This window comes from Myotis yumanensis, unplaced genomic scaffold (genome assembly GCF_028538775.1).
Source record: "Myotis yumanensis isolate MYYU_CA2020_CCGP unplaced genomic scaffold, mMyoYum1.0.hap1 SCAF_16, whole genome shotgun sequence".
Lineage (NCBI taxonomy): Eukaryota > Metazoa > Chordata > Mammalia > Chiroptera > Vespertilionidae > Myotis > Myotis yumanensis.
In genome coordinates this window covers 51,119,155-51,133,768 of record NW_027223767.1, presented here as the reverse complement: position 1 = coordinate 51,133,768, position 14,614 = coordinate 51,119,155, and the positions used below count along the sequence as shown (strand labels likewise).

Here is a 14,614-nt window from a genome sequence, read left to right as displayed (position 1 = left end):
TATCAAAAGAGAGGGGCGGGCAGGAGATGACATTGTGAGTGGCAAACCAGCACAGAGAAGACTTTAGTGTCCGTGTTGCCAACTTTGCATAATATGTGAAATAAGGTTGGGCAGAGAGGGTAGGACACGGAGGACCTTGAAGCAGCAGCGAAGGCGTTCAGAAGGTTACGCCAGCGCACAGATGGCTGGAACAGGGCTGGCCAATGGAAACAGTGTCTGCAGAAGAATGCAGGGTGACCTGCAGGACAGAAGATGTGAGAAGCAGCCAGTGACCTGGGTCCCTGCCTCGGTCCAGGGGAAGATGACCAGGCCAAGTCTCACTAGAATCTCAACTAGGAAGCATGACAAGCAATGGCCACTCAGAAACTGAAAGAAGGCAGCAAGGAAGGCCACAGCACGGCATGGGGGCCGCAGGGTTGGAGCAGCTGACACAGCACGTGGGCTGACACCCAGGGGAGGGAGCACTCGGAGTGGGCAGAGCAGCAGCTGGTGGTGGGGAGAGGCTCCGCACACAGAGGCCCACGGCGGGTGAAGTTCCAGGGAGACAGTTGCTGAGGCCCCAGCACTGCAGGAACCCCCCCCCAGCTCGCATTCCTGCATTTCCGCACCATTCCTATCACCAGCCTAACAATCCTGCCCCCCTCCTCCCTCCCCTCCCTTCCCCTTCCCCATCCCCCCTCCTCTTCCTCCTGGAGCTCCCTCGAGTGGGTTCTTTGCTCTTACAACCAAAAGCTAAACCAGCACACAGACCTGCAAGCAGGAAGTGAGCCATTCAATAATCTGCTGCCATAAACACTGCACAGCTCTGGCCCTTAAGGGCAACACGGAGCTAAAATCAGACCAGAAGAGAAGCAAACAAAAGCCTCACACCTGGCAGAGGGGCCCAAGGGCACTTCCTGGGGGAATAAACGGGTGCAAAGGGTCTGATCCTGGCAGAGGTGTGGCCACTCTGTTGTCAAAACTGATCAAACTGTACACCTACCAGTGACCACTTCACGCCGAGTAAACGGTATCTCACTCCCTAACCCTAAATTATTCCCTTGAGAGGGCTTGAATTTTTGTTTTTCAAAACTGGGTTGATCTGGATAAACCTCACTGACGACGCAGAACAGAATCGAGGAGCTTAAACACCTGACTTTCGATGAGTGCTTGCAGTGGGGGGGTGGGGGAGGGGGGCTGAGAGAGACCCAGTGGGGCTTATCAGGGGGCTGGTATGCCGTGGTTCCGACCTTGGTTTAAGCTCACACGGTCCTCAGAGCACATGTTCAGGCCAGAAGCATTTCCTGTGTGCGTGTTAGACCTTAACAGCAACACTGAACAGAAGGGCAGGAACACCTACAGTGATCTGAAAGCACTGGAAATGGTCTGCGTTTTTTTGCATCTAGCGAAATGTTTATTTTCAGCCACACTCTTCAGGTAAATCACAAAGACTAGTAACCCCATTGTTGGAATTCTAATATGACTCATAAACTTGATACTAGGGACAAACACTAATTCAGCAGAGGAATCAGAATAATGTCGATTCAACTCCATCATATGGTGCTCGGTTGCAGGTAAAAGAATTCACCCATGACCACAGCGCTCTTCCGAAAGGGCAGCGGAGGGGGAAACCCTCTCCGAATCCTTGTTCCACTTTAACAAACAAAAAACAGAGCAAAACCCAGAGGAAGAAGCGTTTAGTCAGAATCCCACTTCTGTGTTTCCAAAGGGAGAACCAACTCAAATTCAGACGTTACCCTGAGGGGCGTGTCTGAAAAACAATCGTGCAGATTTTGATTTCCAGAGACTTAGAGTTTAAAAACATCTCACAGAATCTAGATACAGTTCATAAGCATAAAACACAAAGTACAAAGGGAGCAATGGAGACAAACAACAAATCCGTTTATAGATCATCAAATCCAAACACTTAAAAAACATAAGAAACCAGAGAGGAAACTGACAAGTGCAGTACTCACGGCCATAATCAGCTCGAAGGGGTGTTTGTACACCCTCACGGGGGACTGGTATTTCTGCACCATGATTGTAATGTACCTGCAATCTTCTCACACCTGCAAAATACAAACGTGAAAAATAGCCAGGATGGGAAAGACTGAGCCTGGATTTGGACATCACACTACACTCTGAGGGTAGGAAGGAACCACAGCAGGTCATAACTCCATGCACACAGAAATCCAAGGTGACACCAAGGGCAGGGGAAGGCAATGGACAGTGAGCGAGGGAGAGGGAAGCCCAAGTAAAATGAGGGGAACAGCCCTGGCCTGAAGGCCTCTAGCCGCCTTGCTGGGCCTTTCCCAGGGCAGCCCTGGGTTAGAGTCCTTTCCAGCAGTGAAACGTTACTATCTGATTATTCTGATAACAATACAAACAGCTCCTGAATTGTTTTCTCCTAGACAACTTCTACTAGAAGCCAAGTAAAAATGGTGGCACTGTAAGATATTAAGTGCAGGGCCACACAGAAATTTAAAAGTGGGAACAAAGGGGGGGGGGGTGGAATACCACTGTTATCTCAAATTATGGACTGACTACTCCTCAAAAGCTGGCTTCGGCCTGGCCAGTGTGGCTCAATGGCTGGGCATGGACTCATGAACCAGGAGGTCACACTTTGATTCCTGGTCAGGGCACATGCCTGGGTTGTGGGCTCTATCCCCAATAGGGGGCGTGCAGGAGGCAGCACATCAATGATTCTCTCTCATCACTGGGGTTTTTATCCTTCTCTTCCTCTCTCTGAAATCAATAAAAATATATTCTTTTAAAAAAAAAAAAAAAAAGCTAGCTTCAAAGGAAACTGGCCCACCCCCCCTTTGGAAGCGCACAGGCACCATTTCAGACACCTGTCTTCCAATGGCAGCGCCACCCAGAACTCTGGCCACAGGCTCCTCTGAAGGTGTCCAGCCTCAAACAGCTGTAATATCGGTAAGCAATCAATTCAATGCTGGCGCCTCCTTCCCTCGGCAAGGAATTCACGCTCCTGACCCCGCCCACAGGGGTTTTTCTGAAAACACACTGTACTCCCCCCCCCCACCCCCCCACCCCCTCATTTAAACGTGAGAAAGAAAAATACATCCCAAGAGCCTACCTGCCCTGCAGAGGATGATCATTAAGGGTGTTGCTGTGCGCCGAGTCCGGGGAGAGGATCCTCAAGAGTAGACGTGGACTATCCTCCAGGAGCCCGAAGTCTAGATGCGAACAACACAACACAACACAACACAATCACAAAGACAGGCTGCGCCGGGACTCTGTGGGCAGCGCTACCGCCAGGCAGGTCCGGGCTTCCCGGGTCCTCTGCTCAGCATCCCTCGCCGGTGAGGCGGTGACGGTGGGAAAGGGCACGCACTCCCTGACCACAGCCTGAAAACGGCTCAGGATGATCGGCGGCGACCTCGGGCAAGTCACGTGACTTCCCTCGGACCCGGTCGCCTCGGTAAGATGCGATTTCGGGTGAGATAACCTTGAAAGACGTCCAGTTCTACAATCATGAGACTCAGAGCCACGCTCGGCTGGAAGCGTCGTTTCTCTCCGATGCTGGGACCCCCGTTCCATTTAGTGGGTGCACAGCAGGGGGGATCCCATCATCTTTTTAAATGTAACAGGGGAAGTGAGTTCAGGGCGCCTCCCGGTAAGGAGGCGGCTGACTGTCGGGGGTAAAAAGCGGTGGGGGGGGGGCGTGAAAAGCAGGGTGCTCGGTGGAGGCGCCGTGCCCCCACTCAGGACCCACTGCCCCGCGGGACCCGAGGGGCCGCGCCGAGGAACCTGCTAATTCACAGGCTCCTGCCAGTTCCCCGCGTCGGATGCTCGGTCCAGGGGAACGTCCTCCGTGGGAATCGGAGTTACCCGGCCGAGGGCGTCCAGGCCCCGGCAGCCTCTATTGCATGACAATCGGTCCCTAAGAATTAGCCAATGGCCAGACCCAGGGGGTCCGTCCCGAGCAGGCTCGCGGTGCGGCCGGGCCCTGGGTCACCGGGCAGGGGGCGCAGCGCTGCGGCTCCGGCGGGCCCCCCAGCCCCGGCCGACCGGGGAGGTGCGCTGCCCGCAAGGAGGGTGTCCGAGTGGGCAGGCTGGCGGGGTGGGGGCGGGGAGGCAGCGACGGGTACGGGAACGGCGGCGAGGGCCGAGGGGTAGCGGGCCAGGGACGGGAGGAGGGCCGGCTCGGGGCCCAGGGGGGCCAGAGGGGCTAAGAGGAGCCGAGGGCCCGGACCGAGGGGAGCCGAGGGGAGCCGAGGGGGCCGGGAAGGGCGGGCCGGGCGCGGAGGCGGCCGGCCGGAGGGGCCGCGCCGGGGGTGCTCTCGGACCCGCCGCGGCGACGCGCGCCTACCTCTGTCAGAAGGGCCGGGCCCAGGACGCGGGGCGGCGGGAGGCGCTCATCTCGGCGGCTCCGCGGCGCCGTCGCTGCTCCACTGCCCGCGGCCGGAGCTCGGCCACCGGTTCCGGGGGGAGTGGGCGGGAGCGGGCGGGGCGTGGCGCGGCTCCAGTGGTTGTTACGGGTGACGGGGCGGGCGGGGCCGAGCGGCCGGAAGCGGCGCGCGTGCGCGGACGCGGCCGAGGCGGGGGAGGCGGGCGTAGCCGCGGTTGCTAGGGAGGGGGTGGGGACTAGCGCGGCCGGGCCGAGTGCGCAGGCGCCAACTCCGGGCCGGCGGGCGTGGGAGGAGCTCCGAGCGGGGTCGGCTCCGCAGTTCGGCTGGTCTCGCCGAAGGACGCTGGCTCCGCCCAGTCACGTCATGGGGGCGGGCCCGGGGTGAGGGGCGGGGCGAAACGCCAAGCGGGTGGCGGGCTCTTGCGAAGAGCAGTTCCGCTGAATCGGAATAGGGAAGTCTGCATGGTTTCCAAAAAGACGGGCTCGCCCGTCTGCTCCGAGCCCCTGCCCCCAGACGGCCGGCCGGAGCTGCCGGTCCCCTCGAGCTTCCTCATTTTTTGTGGACGGCTCAGCAGCGGCAGGCTTCCCCTGCAGTGCCCTGCCCACATTCTCGCCGATGAAGCAAACGCCAGGGCTGGGGAGGGGCTGGGTGGGACCCAGCAGCAACCCGTCAATACGTCCAGGCTGTGGGGTGCGACTGAGGCGAGAGCCAGGGTCTGCCCTGCGGGGAGCTGAGGGCTGCATTTCAGCAGGAGAGGCGCGGTCCCGGCTCCCACTTCACAGCACAAGTGTGACACATGGTGTGACGTGGGGGCCTGGAGAGGAGCTAATGACTAGAGAGGGACCGCAGATGCCCGCCCCCACAGCAAAGCTGGTTCTATAACCGACGTGCAATTTCTCCGTCAATGTCACTGTTGTTCCGTTCTCGTTAGTCACCCTGGGTGGCTGTACATTTGCTGCTGCTACTGCACAGGATGTTTTGGGGACTGTTTTGGAATTTCCTTCGGGGGACAGTTCACCAACCTCACAAGAAAGTCAGTCATGGCTTGATCACACCTTTTCAACTCAAACCACCATTTTCCAGCTTGATCACTCACACTGCTCACCAGCCAGCTTGGCCTGGCTTTGGCCTATTGGTAACATCACATCCACCTTCAAAAGATGCTGTCAGGCCCTGACCGGTTTGGCTCAGTGGAGCGTTGGCCTGTGGACTGATGGGTCCCACGTTCGATTCCGGTCAAGGGCAGGTACCTTGGTTGCCGGTACATCCCCAGTAGAGAGTGTGCAGGAGGCAGCTGATCGATGTTTCTCTCTCATCGATGTTTCTAACTCTCTATCCCTCTCCCTTCCTCTCTGTAAAAAATCAATAAAATATATATATTTTTAAAAGATGCTGTCAGAAAGAGACATCTCGGGAACCATGAGCCCACTGCTAGGAGTCAACAGCAGCACCTACCAATGGTCTTGCCCAAAGCGGAGCTGATCTGATAAGTCTCTGGATGTAACCAGCAATTTACAGGGAAGAGAGACCGAGGAACATGCCAAACGAAACCATGGGCCACCAGCCAAGAAGGGCCGTGGAAAACTATAGGACAAACATGTTCTTGACCAAGTAAATTCCAAAGGGAGAGTAACAGAGATTGGGAAATTCATTGAGCCATACACATAAGGTTCATATGCTTTTTTTCCTATGTTTGCTTCAATAAAAAATGTTAGCCCTGACTGGTTTGGCTCAGTGGATAGAGCGTCGGCCTGCGGACCAAAGGGTCCCAGGTTCGATTCCGGTCAAGGGCATGTACCTTGGTTGCGGGCACATCCCCAGTGGGGGGTATGCAGGAGGCAGCTGATCGATGTTCCTCTCTCATCGATGTTTCTAACTCTCTATCCCTCTCCCTCGCTGTAAAAAATCAATAAAATATATTTTTTAAAAAATGTTAAAGGCCGAAACCAGTTTGGCTCAGTGGATAGAGCGCCGGCTTGCGGACTGAGGGGTCCCGGGTTCGATTCCGGTCAAGGGCATGTACCTGGGTTGCGGGCACATCCCCAGTGGGAGATGTGCAGGAGGCAGCTGATTGATGTTTCTCTCTCATTGATGTTTCTAGCTCTCTATCTTTCTCCCTTCCTCTCTGTAAAAAATCAATAAAATATATATTTTAAAAAAAAAATGTTAAAGAAAAACACACCTGAGGCATCAACCAATATGTGAACTTTATTTCTACCTTGATTTTAACAAATAAAATAGTACAAAAATTATGCATTAGGAAATTTTAAATACTATTTGATCATATAATATTAAGAAATTACTATTAATATTTTAGGTGGGCTAATATTTTTTCAAGAAGCCTCACCTTTTGGATGAACTGAAATATTCCTGAGTGAAAAAATGTGATCTCTAGGGTTAGCTTCAAAGTGATCCAAATGGAAAAGGGAAGGACTAGATGAACTAAGATTTCTCCTAAGTTGGTCGTTGTGCAGTATATCATTCTGCCCACTTTTGTGTATGTTTGAAATTATCCATAATAAAACGTTTTTCACACAAAAAAAGATGGTTTGTCACCACTGAGGAGGGGAAATCAAGATGTAATTACAAAAAGAGCGTTTGAAAGTGTCTCAAGCAGTAGCCGTATCATTGAGATACATGAACAGCGGCGCTAGGTGGATAATTTGAAAGAAACACTTGTTTAGAGGTATACGTGATGGTGTGTCTGATAGTTTCTAAAATAGTTTTATCGGGCAGGTGTCCAAAATCCACAAGAAACTCCTGCGCACCATACTGCGCAGGGCATCACACCGGGTAGTACAGCATGGAGGGGAATGGACAGTGGACTGGGTCACCTTTGGCCGCCATTGACCAAAACCCCAAAGTACAAGTGTCCTGATAAGACGGAGATGTATGTCCCTCTCGCGGGGATGAAGTCCAGGGCTGGGGTGGTGCCTCCATGATCAATGTCAACCTCCCCAAGAGACCAGCAGAAACACCTGCCAATGACCCCAAGCTCAGGGGATTAACCGCTGCAGGCGGCAGAGCACCGCCTTGCCCGCCCGCACACACTCTGGCGGGTCAGCGGGGCAGGTCCAGGTGGACCTTTCGGGGTGTGGGGTCTCCCAAGGCTGGGGTCTCAGGGCAGCCGCGTTGGTGATGCAGCAGTGTGGGCCTGGTGCACGCAGCCTTGAATATTTGAGTCTTGATGAGTAGAAACAGCTGTTTGATAAACGGGCTGTTTGCCCAAGGGAGCAATCTGTTACCCTGAGAAGGGGGTTGTTTGTCAAGATGAGCCAGACATTATTTTTCACGATTTCCTGCAGCAAACAGTGAAGTTATTTATTGGTTGACAGTCTGATCTTCCTAACCAAGAATTTCCTGGGGAAACAACAAGGCGCGCTGACACAGGAGGCTTAGAGCTCAGGCCTGATGGTTAGGCCGCGGGGCCGCAGGGAGCCCGCAGCCTCATCGCCAGGGACAGAGGTTCCTTGTGTCTGGCTGCTTGGCTGTTACCAATGTGTCCTCTACCTCCAGCCAGCAAGTAGGAGGACAGAGGAGGAGGAACAAACATTGTCCTTCCAGGGTGCCCCTTCCTTGGTGTGTGTGTGTGAGCATACGTGTGCATGTGTGTGTGCACGCAGCAGTGTGTGTGTTTGTGTATGCAGTAGTGTGTGTGAGTGTGCAGTAGTGTGTGTGCAGTAGTATGTGAGTATGAGTGTGAGTGTGCAGTAGTGTGCATGTGTGAGTGTGCAGTAGTGTGTGCGTGAGTGCAGTAGTGTGTGAGTATGAGTGTGAGTGTGCAGTGGTGTGCGTGAGTGTGCAGAAGTGTGTGCGTGAGTGCAGTAGTGTGTGTGCAGTACTGTGTGTAAGTGTGCAGTAGTGTGTATAAGTGTGAGTGTGAGTTGCAGTAGTGTGTGTAAGTGTACAGTAGTGTGTGTGTGAGTGTGAGTGTGCAGTAGTGTGTGTGAGTGTGCAGTAGTGTGTGTGAATCTCCCAGGCCGGCGGCCCGAGGCGGCTTTAAATCTCACCCCCAGCTTTCCTTTGTCAGAATGATTTTCTTTTCATCTCCACGTTATCTGTTCATGGATTCATCCCATTGTCAGCTCAGCAAACATTCGCTCAGCCCTGTAATTCGGAGTGTGGGAAGACACAAGGTATAAGAGTAGATTTTTGCCCCGGATGACATGGTTCAGTGGTTAGAGCATCGGCCTATCCACCAGGGGGTTGCAGGTTCGATTCCCAGTCAAGGGCAAGTACCTGGGTTGCAGGTCTGATCCCTGCCTCCCTCCCAGGGTGCCTCTGTCGGGGACTGTGCTAGTGCCCAGGCGTGTCCGGCGGCTGCCCTCAGGACATTAGCTGGGGTGCTCCTGCTCTCAGAAATCAGTCACCTCTCTGACGAAAAGCCAAGAGCCTGCACGACCTTATCCACACCCGCAGGGACGCAGGCACACCTCTGAACTGGACCTGGCAGGGAGAGGGGGCTTTTCACCCCTCAGGCTCAGGAAGCACCCACACTGACGTGCTAATGTCCTGGGGCCGCCATAACAAACTGCAGGAACTGGACAGCTTAACAAAGAAATGGGTTCTCACCCTAGCCAGTTTGGCTCAGTGGATAGAGCCTTGGCCTGTGGACGGAAGGGTCCCAGGTTCAATTCTGGTCAGGGCACATGCTCAGGTGGCAGGCTTGATCCCCAGTGGGGGCTGTGCAGGAGGCAGCCAATCAATGATTCTCTCTCATCACATCATTGACGCTTCTATCTGTCACTTCTTCTCGGAAATAAATAAAAATATTTTTTTGAAAAAAGAAATGGGTTTTCTCCCAGTTCTGGAGGCCAGAGGTGATAGAGGTGAAGTCCAGGTGTGGGCAGGGCCACGCTCCCTCCTGAGGCTGGAGGGGAAGGTCCTTCCTGCCTCTCCAGCTTCTGGGGGCTCCAGGCATCCCTTGCCTCAGGCTGCATCTCTCCGGCAGGAGCAGGTGCGGTGGTGAGAGCCCCTCGCCCACAGGCACAGAGCCGTGCGGAATGCCCAGGTGGTACCCCGCCAGCCGGCCGGGCGGAGCAGCTGATTCATGCAGGTGCCCGCACCCTCGGACACGCTGCTGAGCAGGCGACCAGGACCGGATCTGGCCTGAAACATTTCCATACGGCCCCTGCGGAAAGGGTGCATTGGCCTGACTCATAAATTCTTTAAATAGCAAGTGGCAATAACCCCAGTGACTCTTTAATGGCCCATTTACGCTCTCATCCGCTTATTGTTCTGAGACTTAGAGTAATGCCTGGCACATGACCTCACGGAGGGAAGAACCCCGCAGCCTCGAAAGCCAGGGGTCCAGCCCAAGTCACTCCAGCTTATTAAGTCAGAGACACCCTGAACTCGGAGAAAACCATAAAGTGGGGTTTTTCTTTCTTTGTCTTTATTTTTTTTAATATATTTTATTGATTTTTTACAGAGAGGAAGGGGAAGGGATAGAGAGCTAGAAACATGGATGAAAGAGAAACATCCATCAGCTGCCTCCTGCACACCCCTCACTGGGGATGTGCCCGCAACCAAGGCACATGCCCTTGACCGGAATCGAACCTGTGACCCTTCAGTCCGCAGGCCGGCGCTCTATCCACTGAGCCAAACCCGTTACGGCTCTTTCTTTGTCTTTAAATCCACATACGGTTCTGTCCTAGCAGCACAGACGGCTGCTAGACACAAAGTGAAGCTTATTCTCTGATGAAGACATTGAACCGGCGTCTTCGTGTCTGCGCCCCTCGCCTCAGACAGTTACGCATGTACAACCGGCTGAAAGGCCCTGAGCTCCCTGCAGCTGGTCCCCACTTGCCAGGAGGCAGCTGAGGAAGTTTGGGGAGTCAGGAGAACCCAAGGGTCCTCCCAGTGGCGCCCCCCTCTCCCCCGCTCAGATTTGCAAGGCTGGGGTCCGAGCCACCCTCAGGGCCATCTCATTCATCGTGGCCGAGCCCTTGCGTGTTAGGAGCCTCCATCAAGTCCCGTCTGATAAAAGCTCAGCCCTGGTCCTGGGGAAGGACAGCACTTACGTTTGAGCCACGACAGCGTAAGAGAGGACCTTCTTCCCGGCCGGCGTGGCTCAGGGGCTGAGCATCGCCTATGAACCAGGAGTCACAGTTTGATTCCTGGTCGGGGCACATGCCTGGGTTGCAGGCTTGATCCCCAGTGTGGGGCGTGCGGGAGGCAGCCAATTAATGATTCACTCTCATCGTTGATGTTTCTATCTCCCTCTCCCTCTCCCTTCCTCTCTGAAATCAATAAAAATTTATTTTTTAAAAAAGAGAAAGGAGCCCTAACCGGTTTGGCTCAGTGGATAGAGCATCGGCCTGCGGACTCAAGGGTCCCGGGTTCGATTCTGGTCAAGGGCATGTACCTTGGTTGCAGGCACATCCCCAGTAGGGAGTGTGCAGGAGGCAGCTGATTGATGTTTCTCTCTCATCGATGTTTCTAACTCTCTATCCCTCTCCCTTCCTCTCTGTAAAAAATCAATAAAATCTATTTTTTAAAAAAAGAGAAAGGACTTTCTTGGCCAAGAAGGGAGCCCGGTCATGGCCTGGCTCCTGGGATCCGTATGGCAGACAGCCCTGACGACGTGTGGGCCCCACAGCTGCCCGGTGAGACCCCTTGGGCTCCTGATGTCCCCAGCGATAAAGCCATATCCTGCAGCAGAAATGGGGCAGGGTTTGCTCCTGCTTGGCCACATTTCCCATTAAGAGCAGGAAGTTTTCGTGAATGGAGGAACCATGGGGCCCACACGTGGGGCCCAGCCCCCATCAAAGGCCTCGCCTGAGGTTCTAACCACATGGGGTAATTTTTTAAATTTTAAATTATAAAATAATATACACCATAGCAGACTGTCTGCGTGGCATCATCCTCCCCAAGGCCCCGACTTTGTTCAGGCACCCACCTGCTCCATGCGGGGGGGAAGTGGGGGGCGGCAGAGAGGAGGGAGGGGGGCTCCAGACAGCCGGCCCCGTGCCAGCTCCAGCCGGCGGCCGGGGGCGTCTAAGGCATCCCTTCTCCCAGGCTCAGACTTAGGAGTGGGCAGGAGACCCGCAGGGGTTTCTAGAGGGTCCTGCACTCTGAAAAAATGAGACCCCGAAGAAGGAGGCACCATTTCTGTGTCTGGACGCTGCAGTGCCCACTCTGGCTCCCGGGACTGCTGCACGTGGGTGCCTGCGGGGGGACCAGGCGTCCATGAGGGGTGTGCTGGGGCCCAGGCAGGAGAGCGGGACCAGGAGAGAGGGCCTTTAGTGGCATCTCCGACCCGCCACACCTGGGGCCTCCTTCTCGGGCCTTCCCGTCACCTGCACTCACGTCCCCGTTGCGTAATCCAGTTTGAGGAAGGACTGTCTGTTCCCTGTGGCTGAGGGCAACCTGGGCACGTGCCGCCTCTGAGAGGAGGCAATGCAGGAACGCGGAGCACCCGGAAAGAGGAAATCCCTCTAATCCCCCCGTCCAGCAATAATCACGGCCGGGTGTGCTGCTTTTCCGTCCCTTTTAAACCTCTGCCGGGGTGGTGCTAAGTGTGACAGACAATCACTCAGGGGATACACCGCAAGGATTCGAGCAGCACCCCGCACGCGTGTGGAGCAGATGGCCCCTGGGGCCCATCCCCACAGCCCGGCCTCCATGCGTCTGCTCACCTGGTCTGGAAACTGCCCGGCTGTCCCGCTGTTTTCTGCCACGTGGGCTGTTCCTGACTGACCAGCCCCATGACCTCTCAGCCCACAGGCAGGTAAACCGCGGTGTGACTGAGGCCAGCGAGGCGCCTGGGCTCTGACGAGGGAAGCCAGGGGGTGGGGGAAGGTCTCCACTCCTGCCGCCAGCAGGGCGGGCCTGGCCGAGAGTGCCAAGGGCAGAGCTGCTGGGCTTGGAGCGCAAGGCCTCTGGGTTTGAATTCCTGATCCCCGCTGAGGGCTGCGTGGGCTCGGGCAGGTCCCCTAGCCATTCTACTAGGTGTGCCGGCTAATAATGCAGAGTTTGTCATCAAAGAAAACACCATCATTTCAAGAGAAACATCAAAAGTGCTTTATTCAAAGTCATGTCCATCGCCAGCTACACATTTCCCCCATCTTTCAGGTAATTTGTGGAGACCGTCCCAATAGAACTTTTCTATTTTGAGGCAGACCATTCAGAGACCCAATTTTCCATTCTTCGTACGTTTTGAAGTGCTGCTCAGAAAGCGCGTGTGCCCTCGATCAGAACAAGTGGTGATCTGAAGGAGCGAGGGCTGGTGAATACGGCGGGTGGGTTCATACTTCCCAGGCAAGATCTTTTCACGTGTCTTTAACTGGTTCAGAAGTGTGTATGGTGTGTCATCATGAAGCAAAATTACTTTGCCGTGTCTTCTGGCCCATTCTGGTCGTTTCATGATCAAAGCGTGGTTCAAATTGATCTGGACGTTCTTTGTCTTTCACATCGAAATCATCACTTTTAAAGCGTTTAAACCAGCTTTCACAAGGATCTTAAGATGAAGCATGTTCACCATAAGCTTCCAGAAGTATACGATCACTTTCAACAGCACTTTTCTTCAAAATAATGAATTAAAACTTCCTGCAAATGCTCTTTTTTTGGCATGAAAAATATGATATTAACACCTTCAGAAAATTTGACATATGATGTTTTGAAGCTTGTTGTCTGCCAGAGGCCGGTCCATCCTTGCTGCTTGACGCAGTCGCTGCAGGAAAGAAACATCTGCACAGCATATGTTTCAAGGGACCTGGCGTATGTAGCATACTGTTTTTAATATGTTTGCTCCCTTTAGCGCCATGTGTTTTAACCAAGGTCACCTCTCCGAGAAAGGTTGTTTCCCCAGGTGGGGATCTTTCCCTGAGGTTAGGGAGGGGATATAACCCCTTAATTAAGTGCCAGGCGGGTAGTTAAGCTACATGGTCTTTACTCCCTGGAATGAAGATGAGAAACACCTTGTAATAGAAATTGACAGGATTAAAATCGGCTGGTATAAATACGGATGTAACAAGACAATAAACGTCAGATCCTCATCAGTTCCTGACCAGAACTCCGACCAGAACTTTGGCTGGAGATCCTGGCTATAGGTCCTGACTAGGCTGCTGACCAACTGAAGGCTGTCTTCGTGTCATTCCTTCTTCGCCGACTCCGTCCACACCTTTGGGGACCCCTGGACCTGCTGGGATTGGACCCCAGCAGTTGTCAATACAACAAAATAGCTTACATATCAAATCGCATATATATCAACTCCATCTATGGAAAAAATCCGAATTATTAGCCGGTACACCTGGTAAGCCTTGCCTGCTCCGTGAAGTGGGAAGAAAGACGGCTAACGGAGTTGCTGTGAGGGTTATAGATAATGCACCTGGTAGGCCCCACAAATGGTCATCGTTCTTCAAAATACTTGCCAGCTTCCCCCATCGCTGTCTGGACTCTTCTGCCACTTCCTGGCGCCCTGCCCCGCCCACTGCTGTCCTGCTCCCTCGTATCAGCCAGGCGTCTCAGCTGCAGACAGTGGGACCCACTGGAGTGAGCTGGTGCCAGGGGGGAGGGGGAGACAGAGAGCTCACGGATGCGGGCCCTGGCCAGGCTTCCAGGAACTGGGACGGAACTGGTTCCGGGGGACCTGCCAACTCACCAGGATCAGGAAGCTGCCAGGTCAGTTGCCGCCTTGGCTCCCGCCTCCAGGCCCAGCTCCCTTGGGCATAATCCACGCTGACAAAAACGGCGCCCTGCTGCCTGCGTCTGCCTGGGGAGTCTGCTCCTGCAGGAGCGTGGGATTCGCTGAATCTACATCGCACATCTGACCCCGCAGGCCTTCTGCTTCCACGGGGTAAAGGGGACACCCGCGATCTGGAACCCTGATTACACCCAGAGTGGGGAGAGAAGGGGTGAAACCCCTGGCAGCCTCGGCATGTGGACGGGGCACAGGCAGGTGTGCGGGCGGGAAGGTGCGTCCCTCAGTCCTGGCCCAGCGGACAGAGGGGAGTGTGACACGCTCCAGTGACCGCCTCGCTGGGCTCAGACGGGAGGCAGAGCAAGGCGATACGCCCGCCACCCATCCTAGGGGCACATGGGAGGTGTGTCCTTCATATCTGACTTTTAAGAAGATGCTTGGGATGGGGTTCAGGGCACGCTCCCCCCAAATATGGCACCGGCATGCTGAGTGCTCGGCTGAAGGAGTCTGACCACAGCAGAGGCAGGAAGCCCACTCTGACCCCCACTCCCTCCGCTGAAACAGGCCACAAACCCCTTGAGGGAGCGGTGCCCGCCCGACACCCCCAGAAAGGAGCATC

General features: G+C 54.6%; 1 protein-coding gene across 1 annotated transcript in view; it reads right to left on the bottom strand.

Moving 5' to 3' along the window:
• The window catches only part of SEC14L1 (SEC14 like lipid binding 1), a 34,189-nt gene extending 29,750 nt beyond the window's left edge, over positions 1–4,439 (bottom strand). The window contains exons 1-3 of the mRNA XM_070395442.1: positions 4,313–4,439; positions 3,077–3,176; positions 1,956–2,048 (exon numbers count right to left, since the gene is read on the bottom strand). Coding sequence (XP_070251543.1) covers positions 1,956–2,018 — 63 coding nt within the window. The 5' untranslated portion in view covers positions 2,019–2,048; positions 3,077–3,176; positions 4,313–4,439. The remainder of the gene's footprint in view (positions 1–1,955; positions 2,049–3,076; positions 3,177–4,312) is intronic.
• Between the last annotated feature and the right edge of the window lie 10,175 nt (positions 4,440–14,614).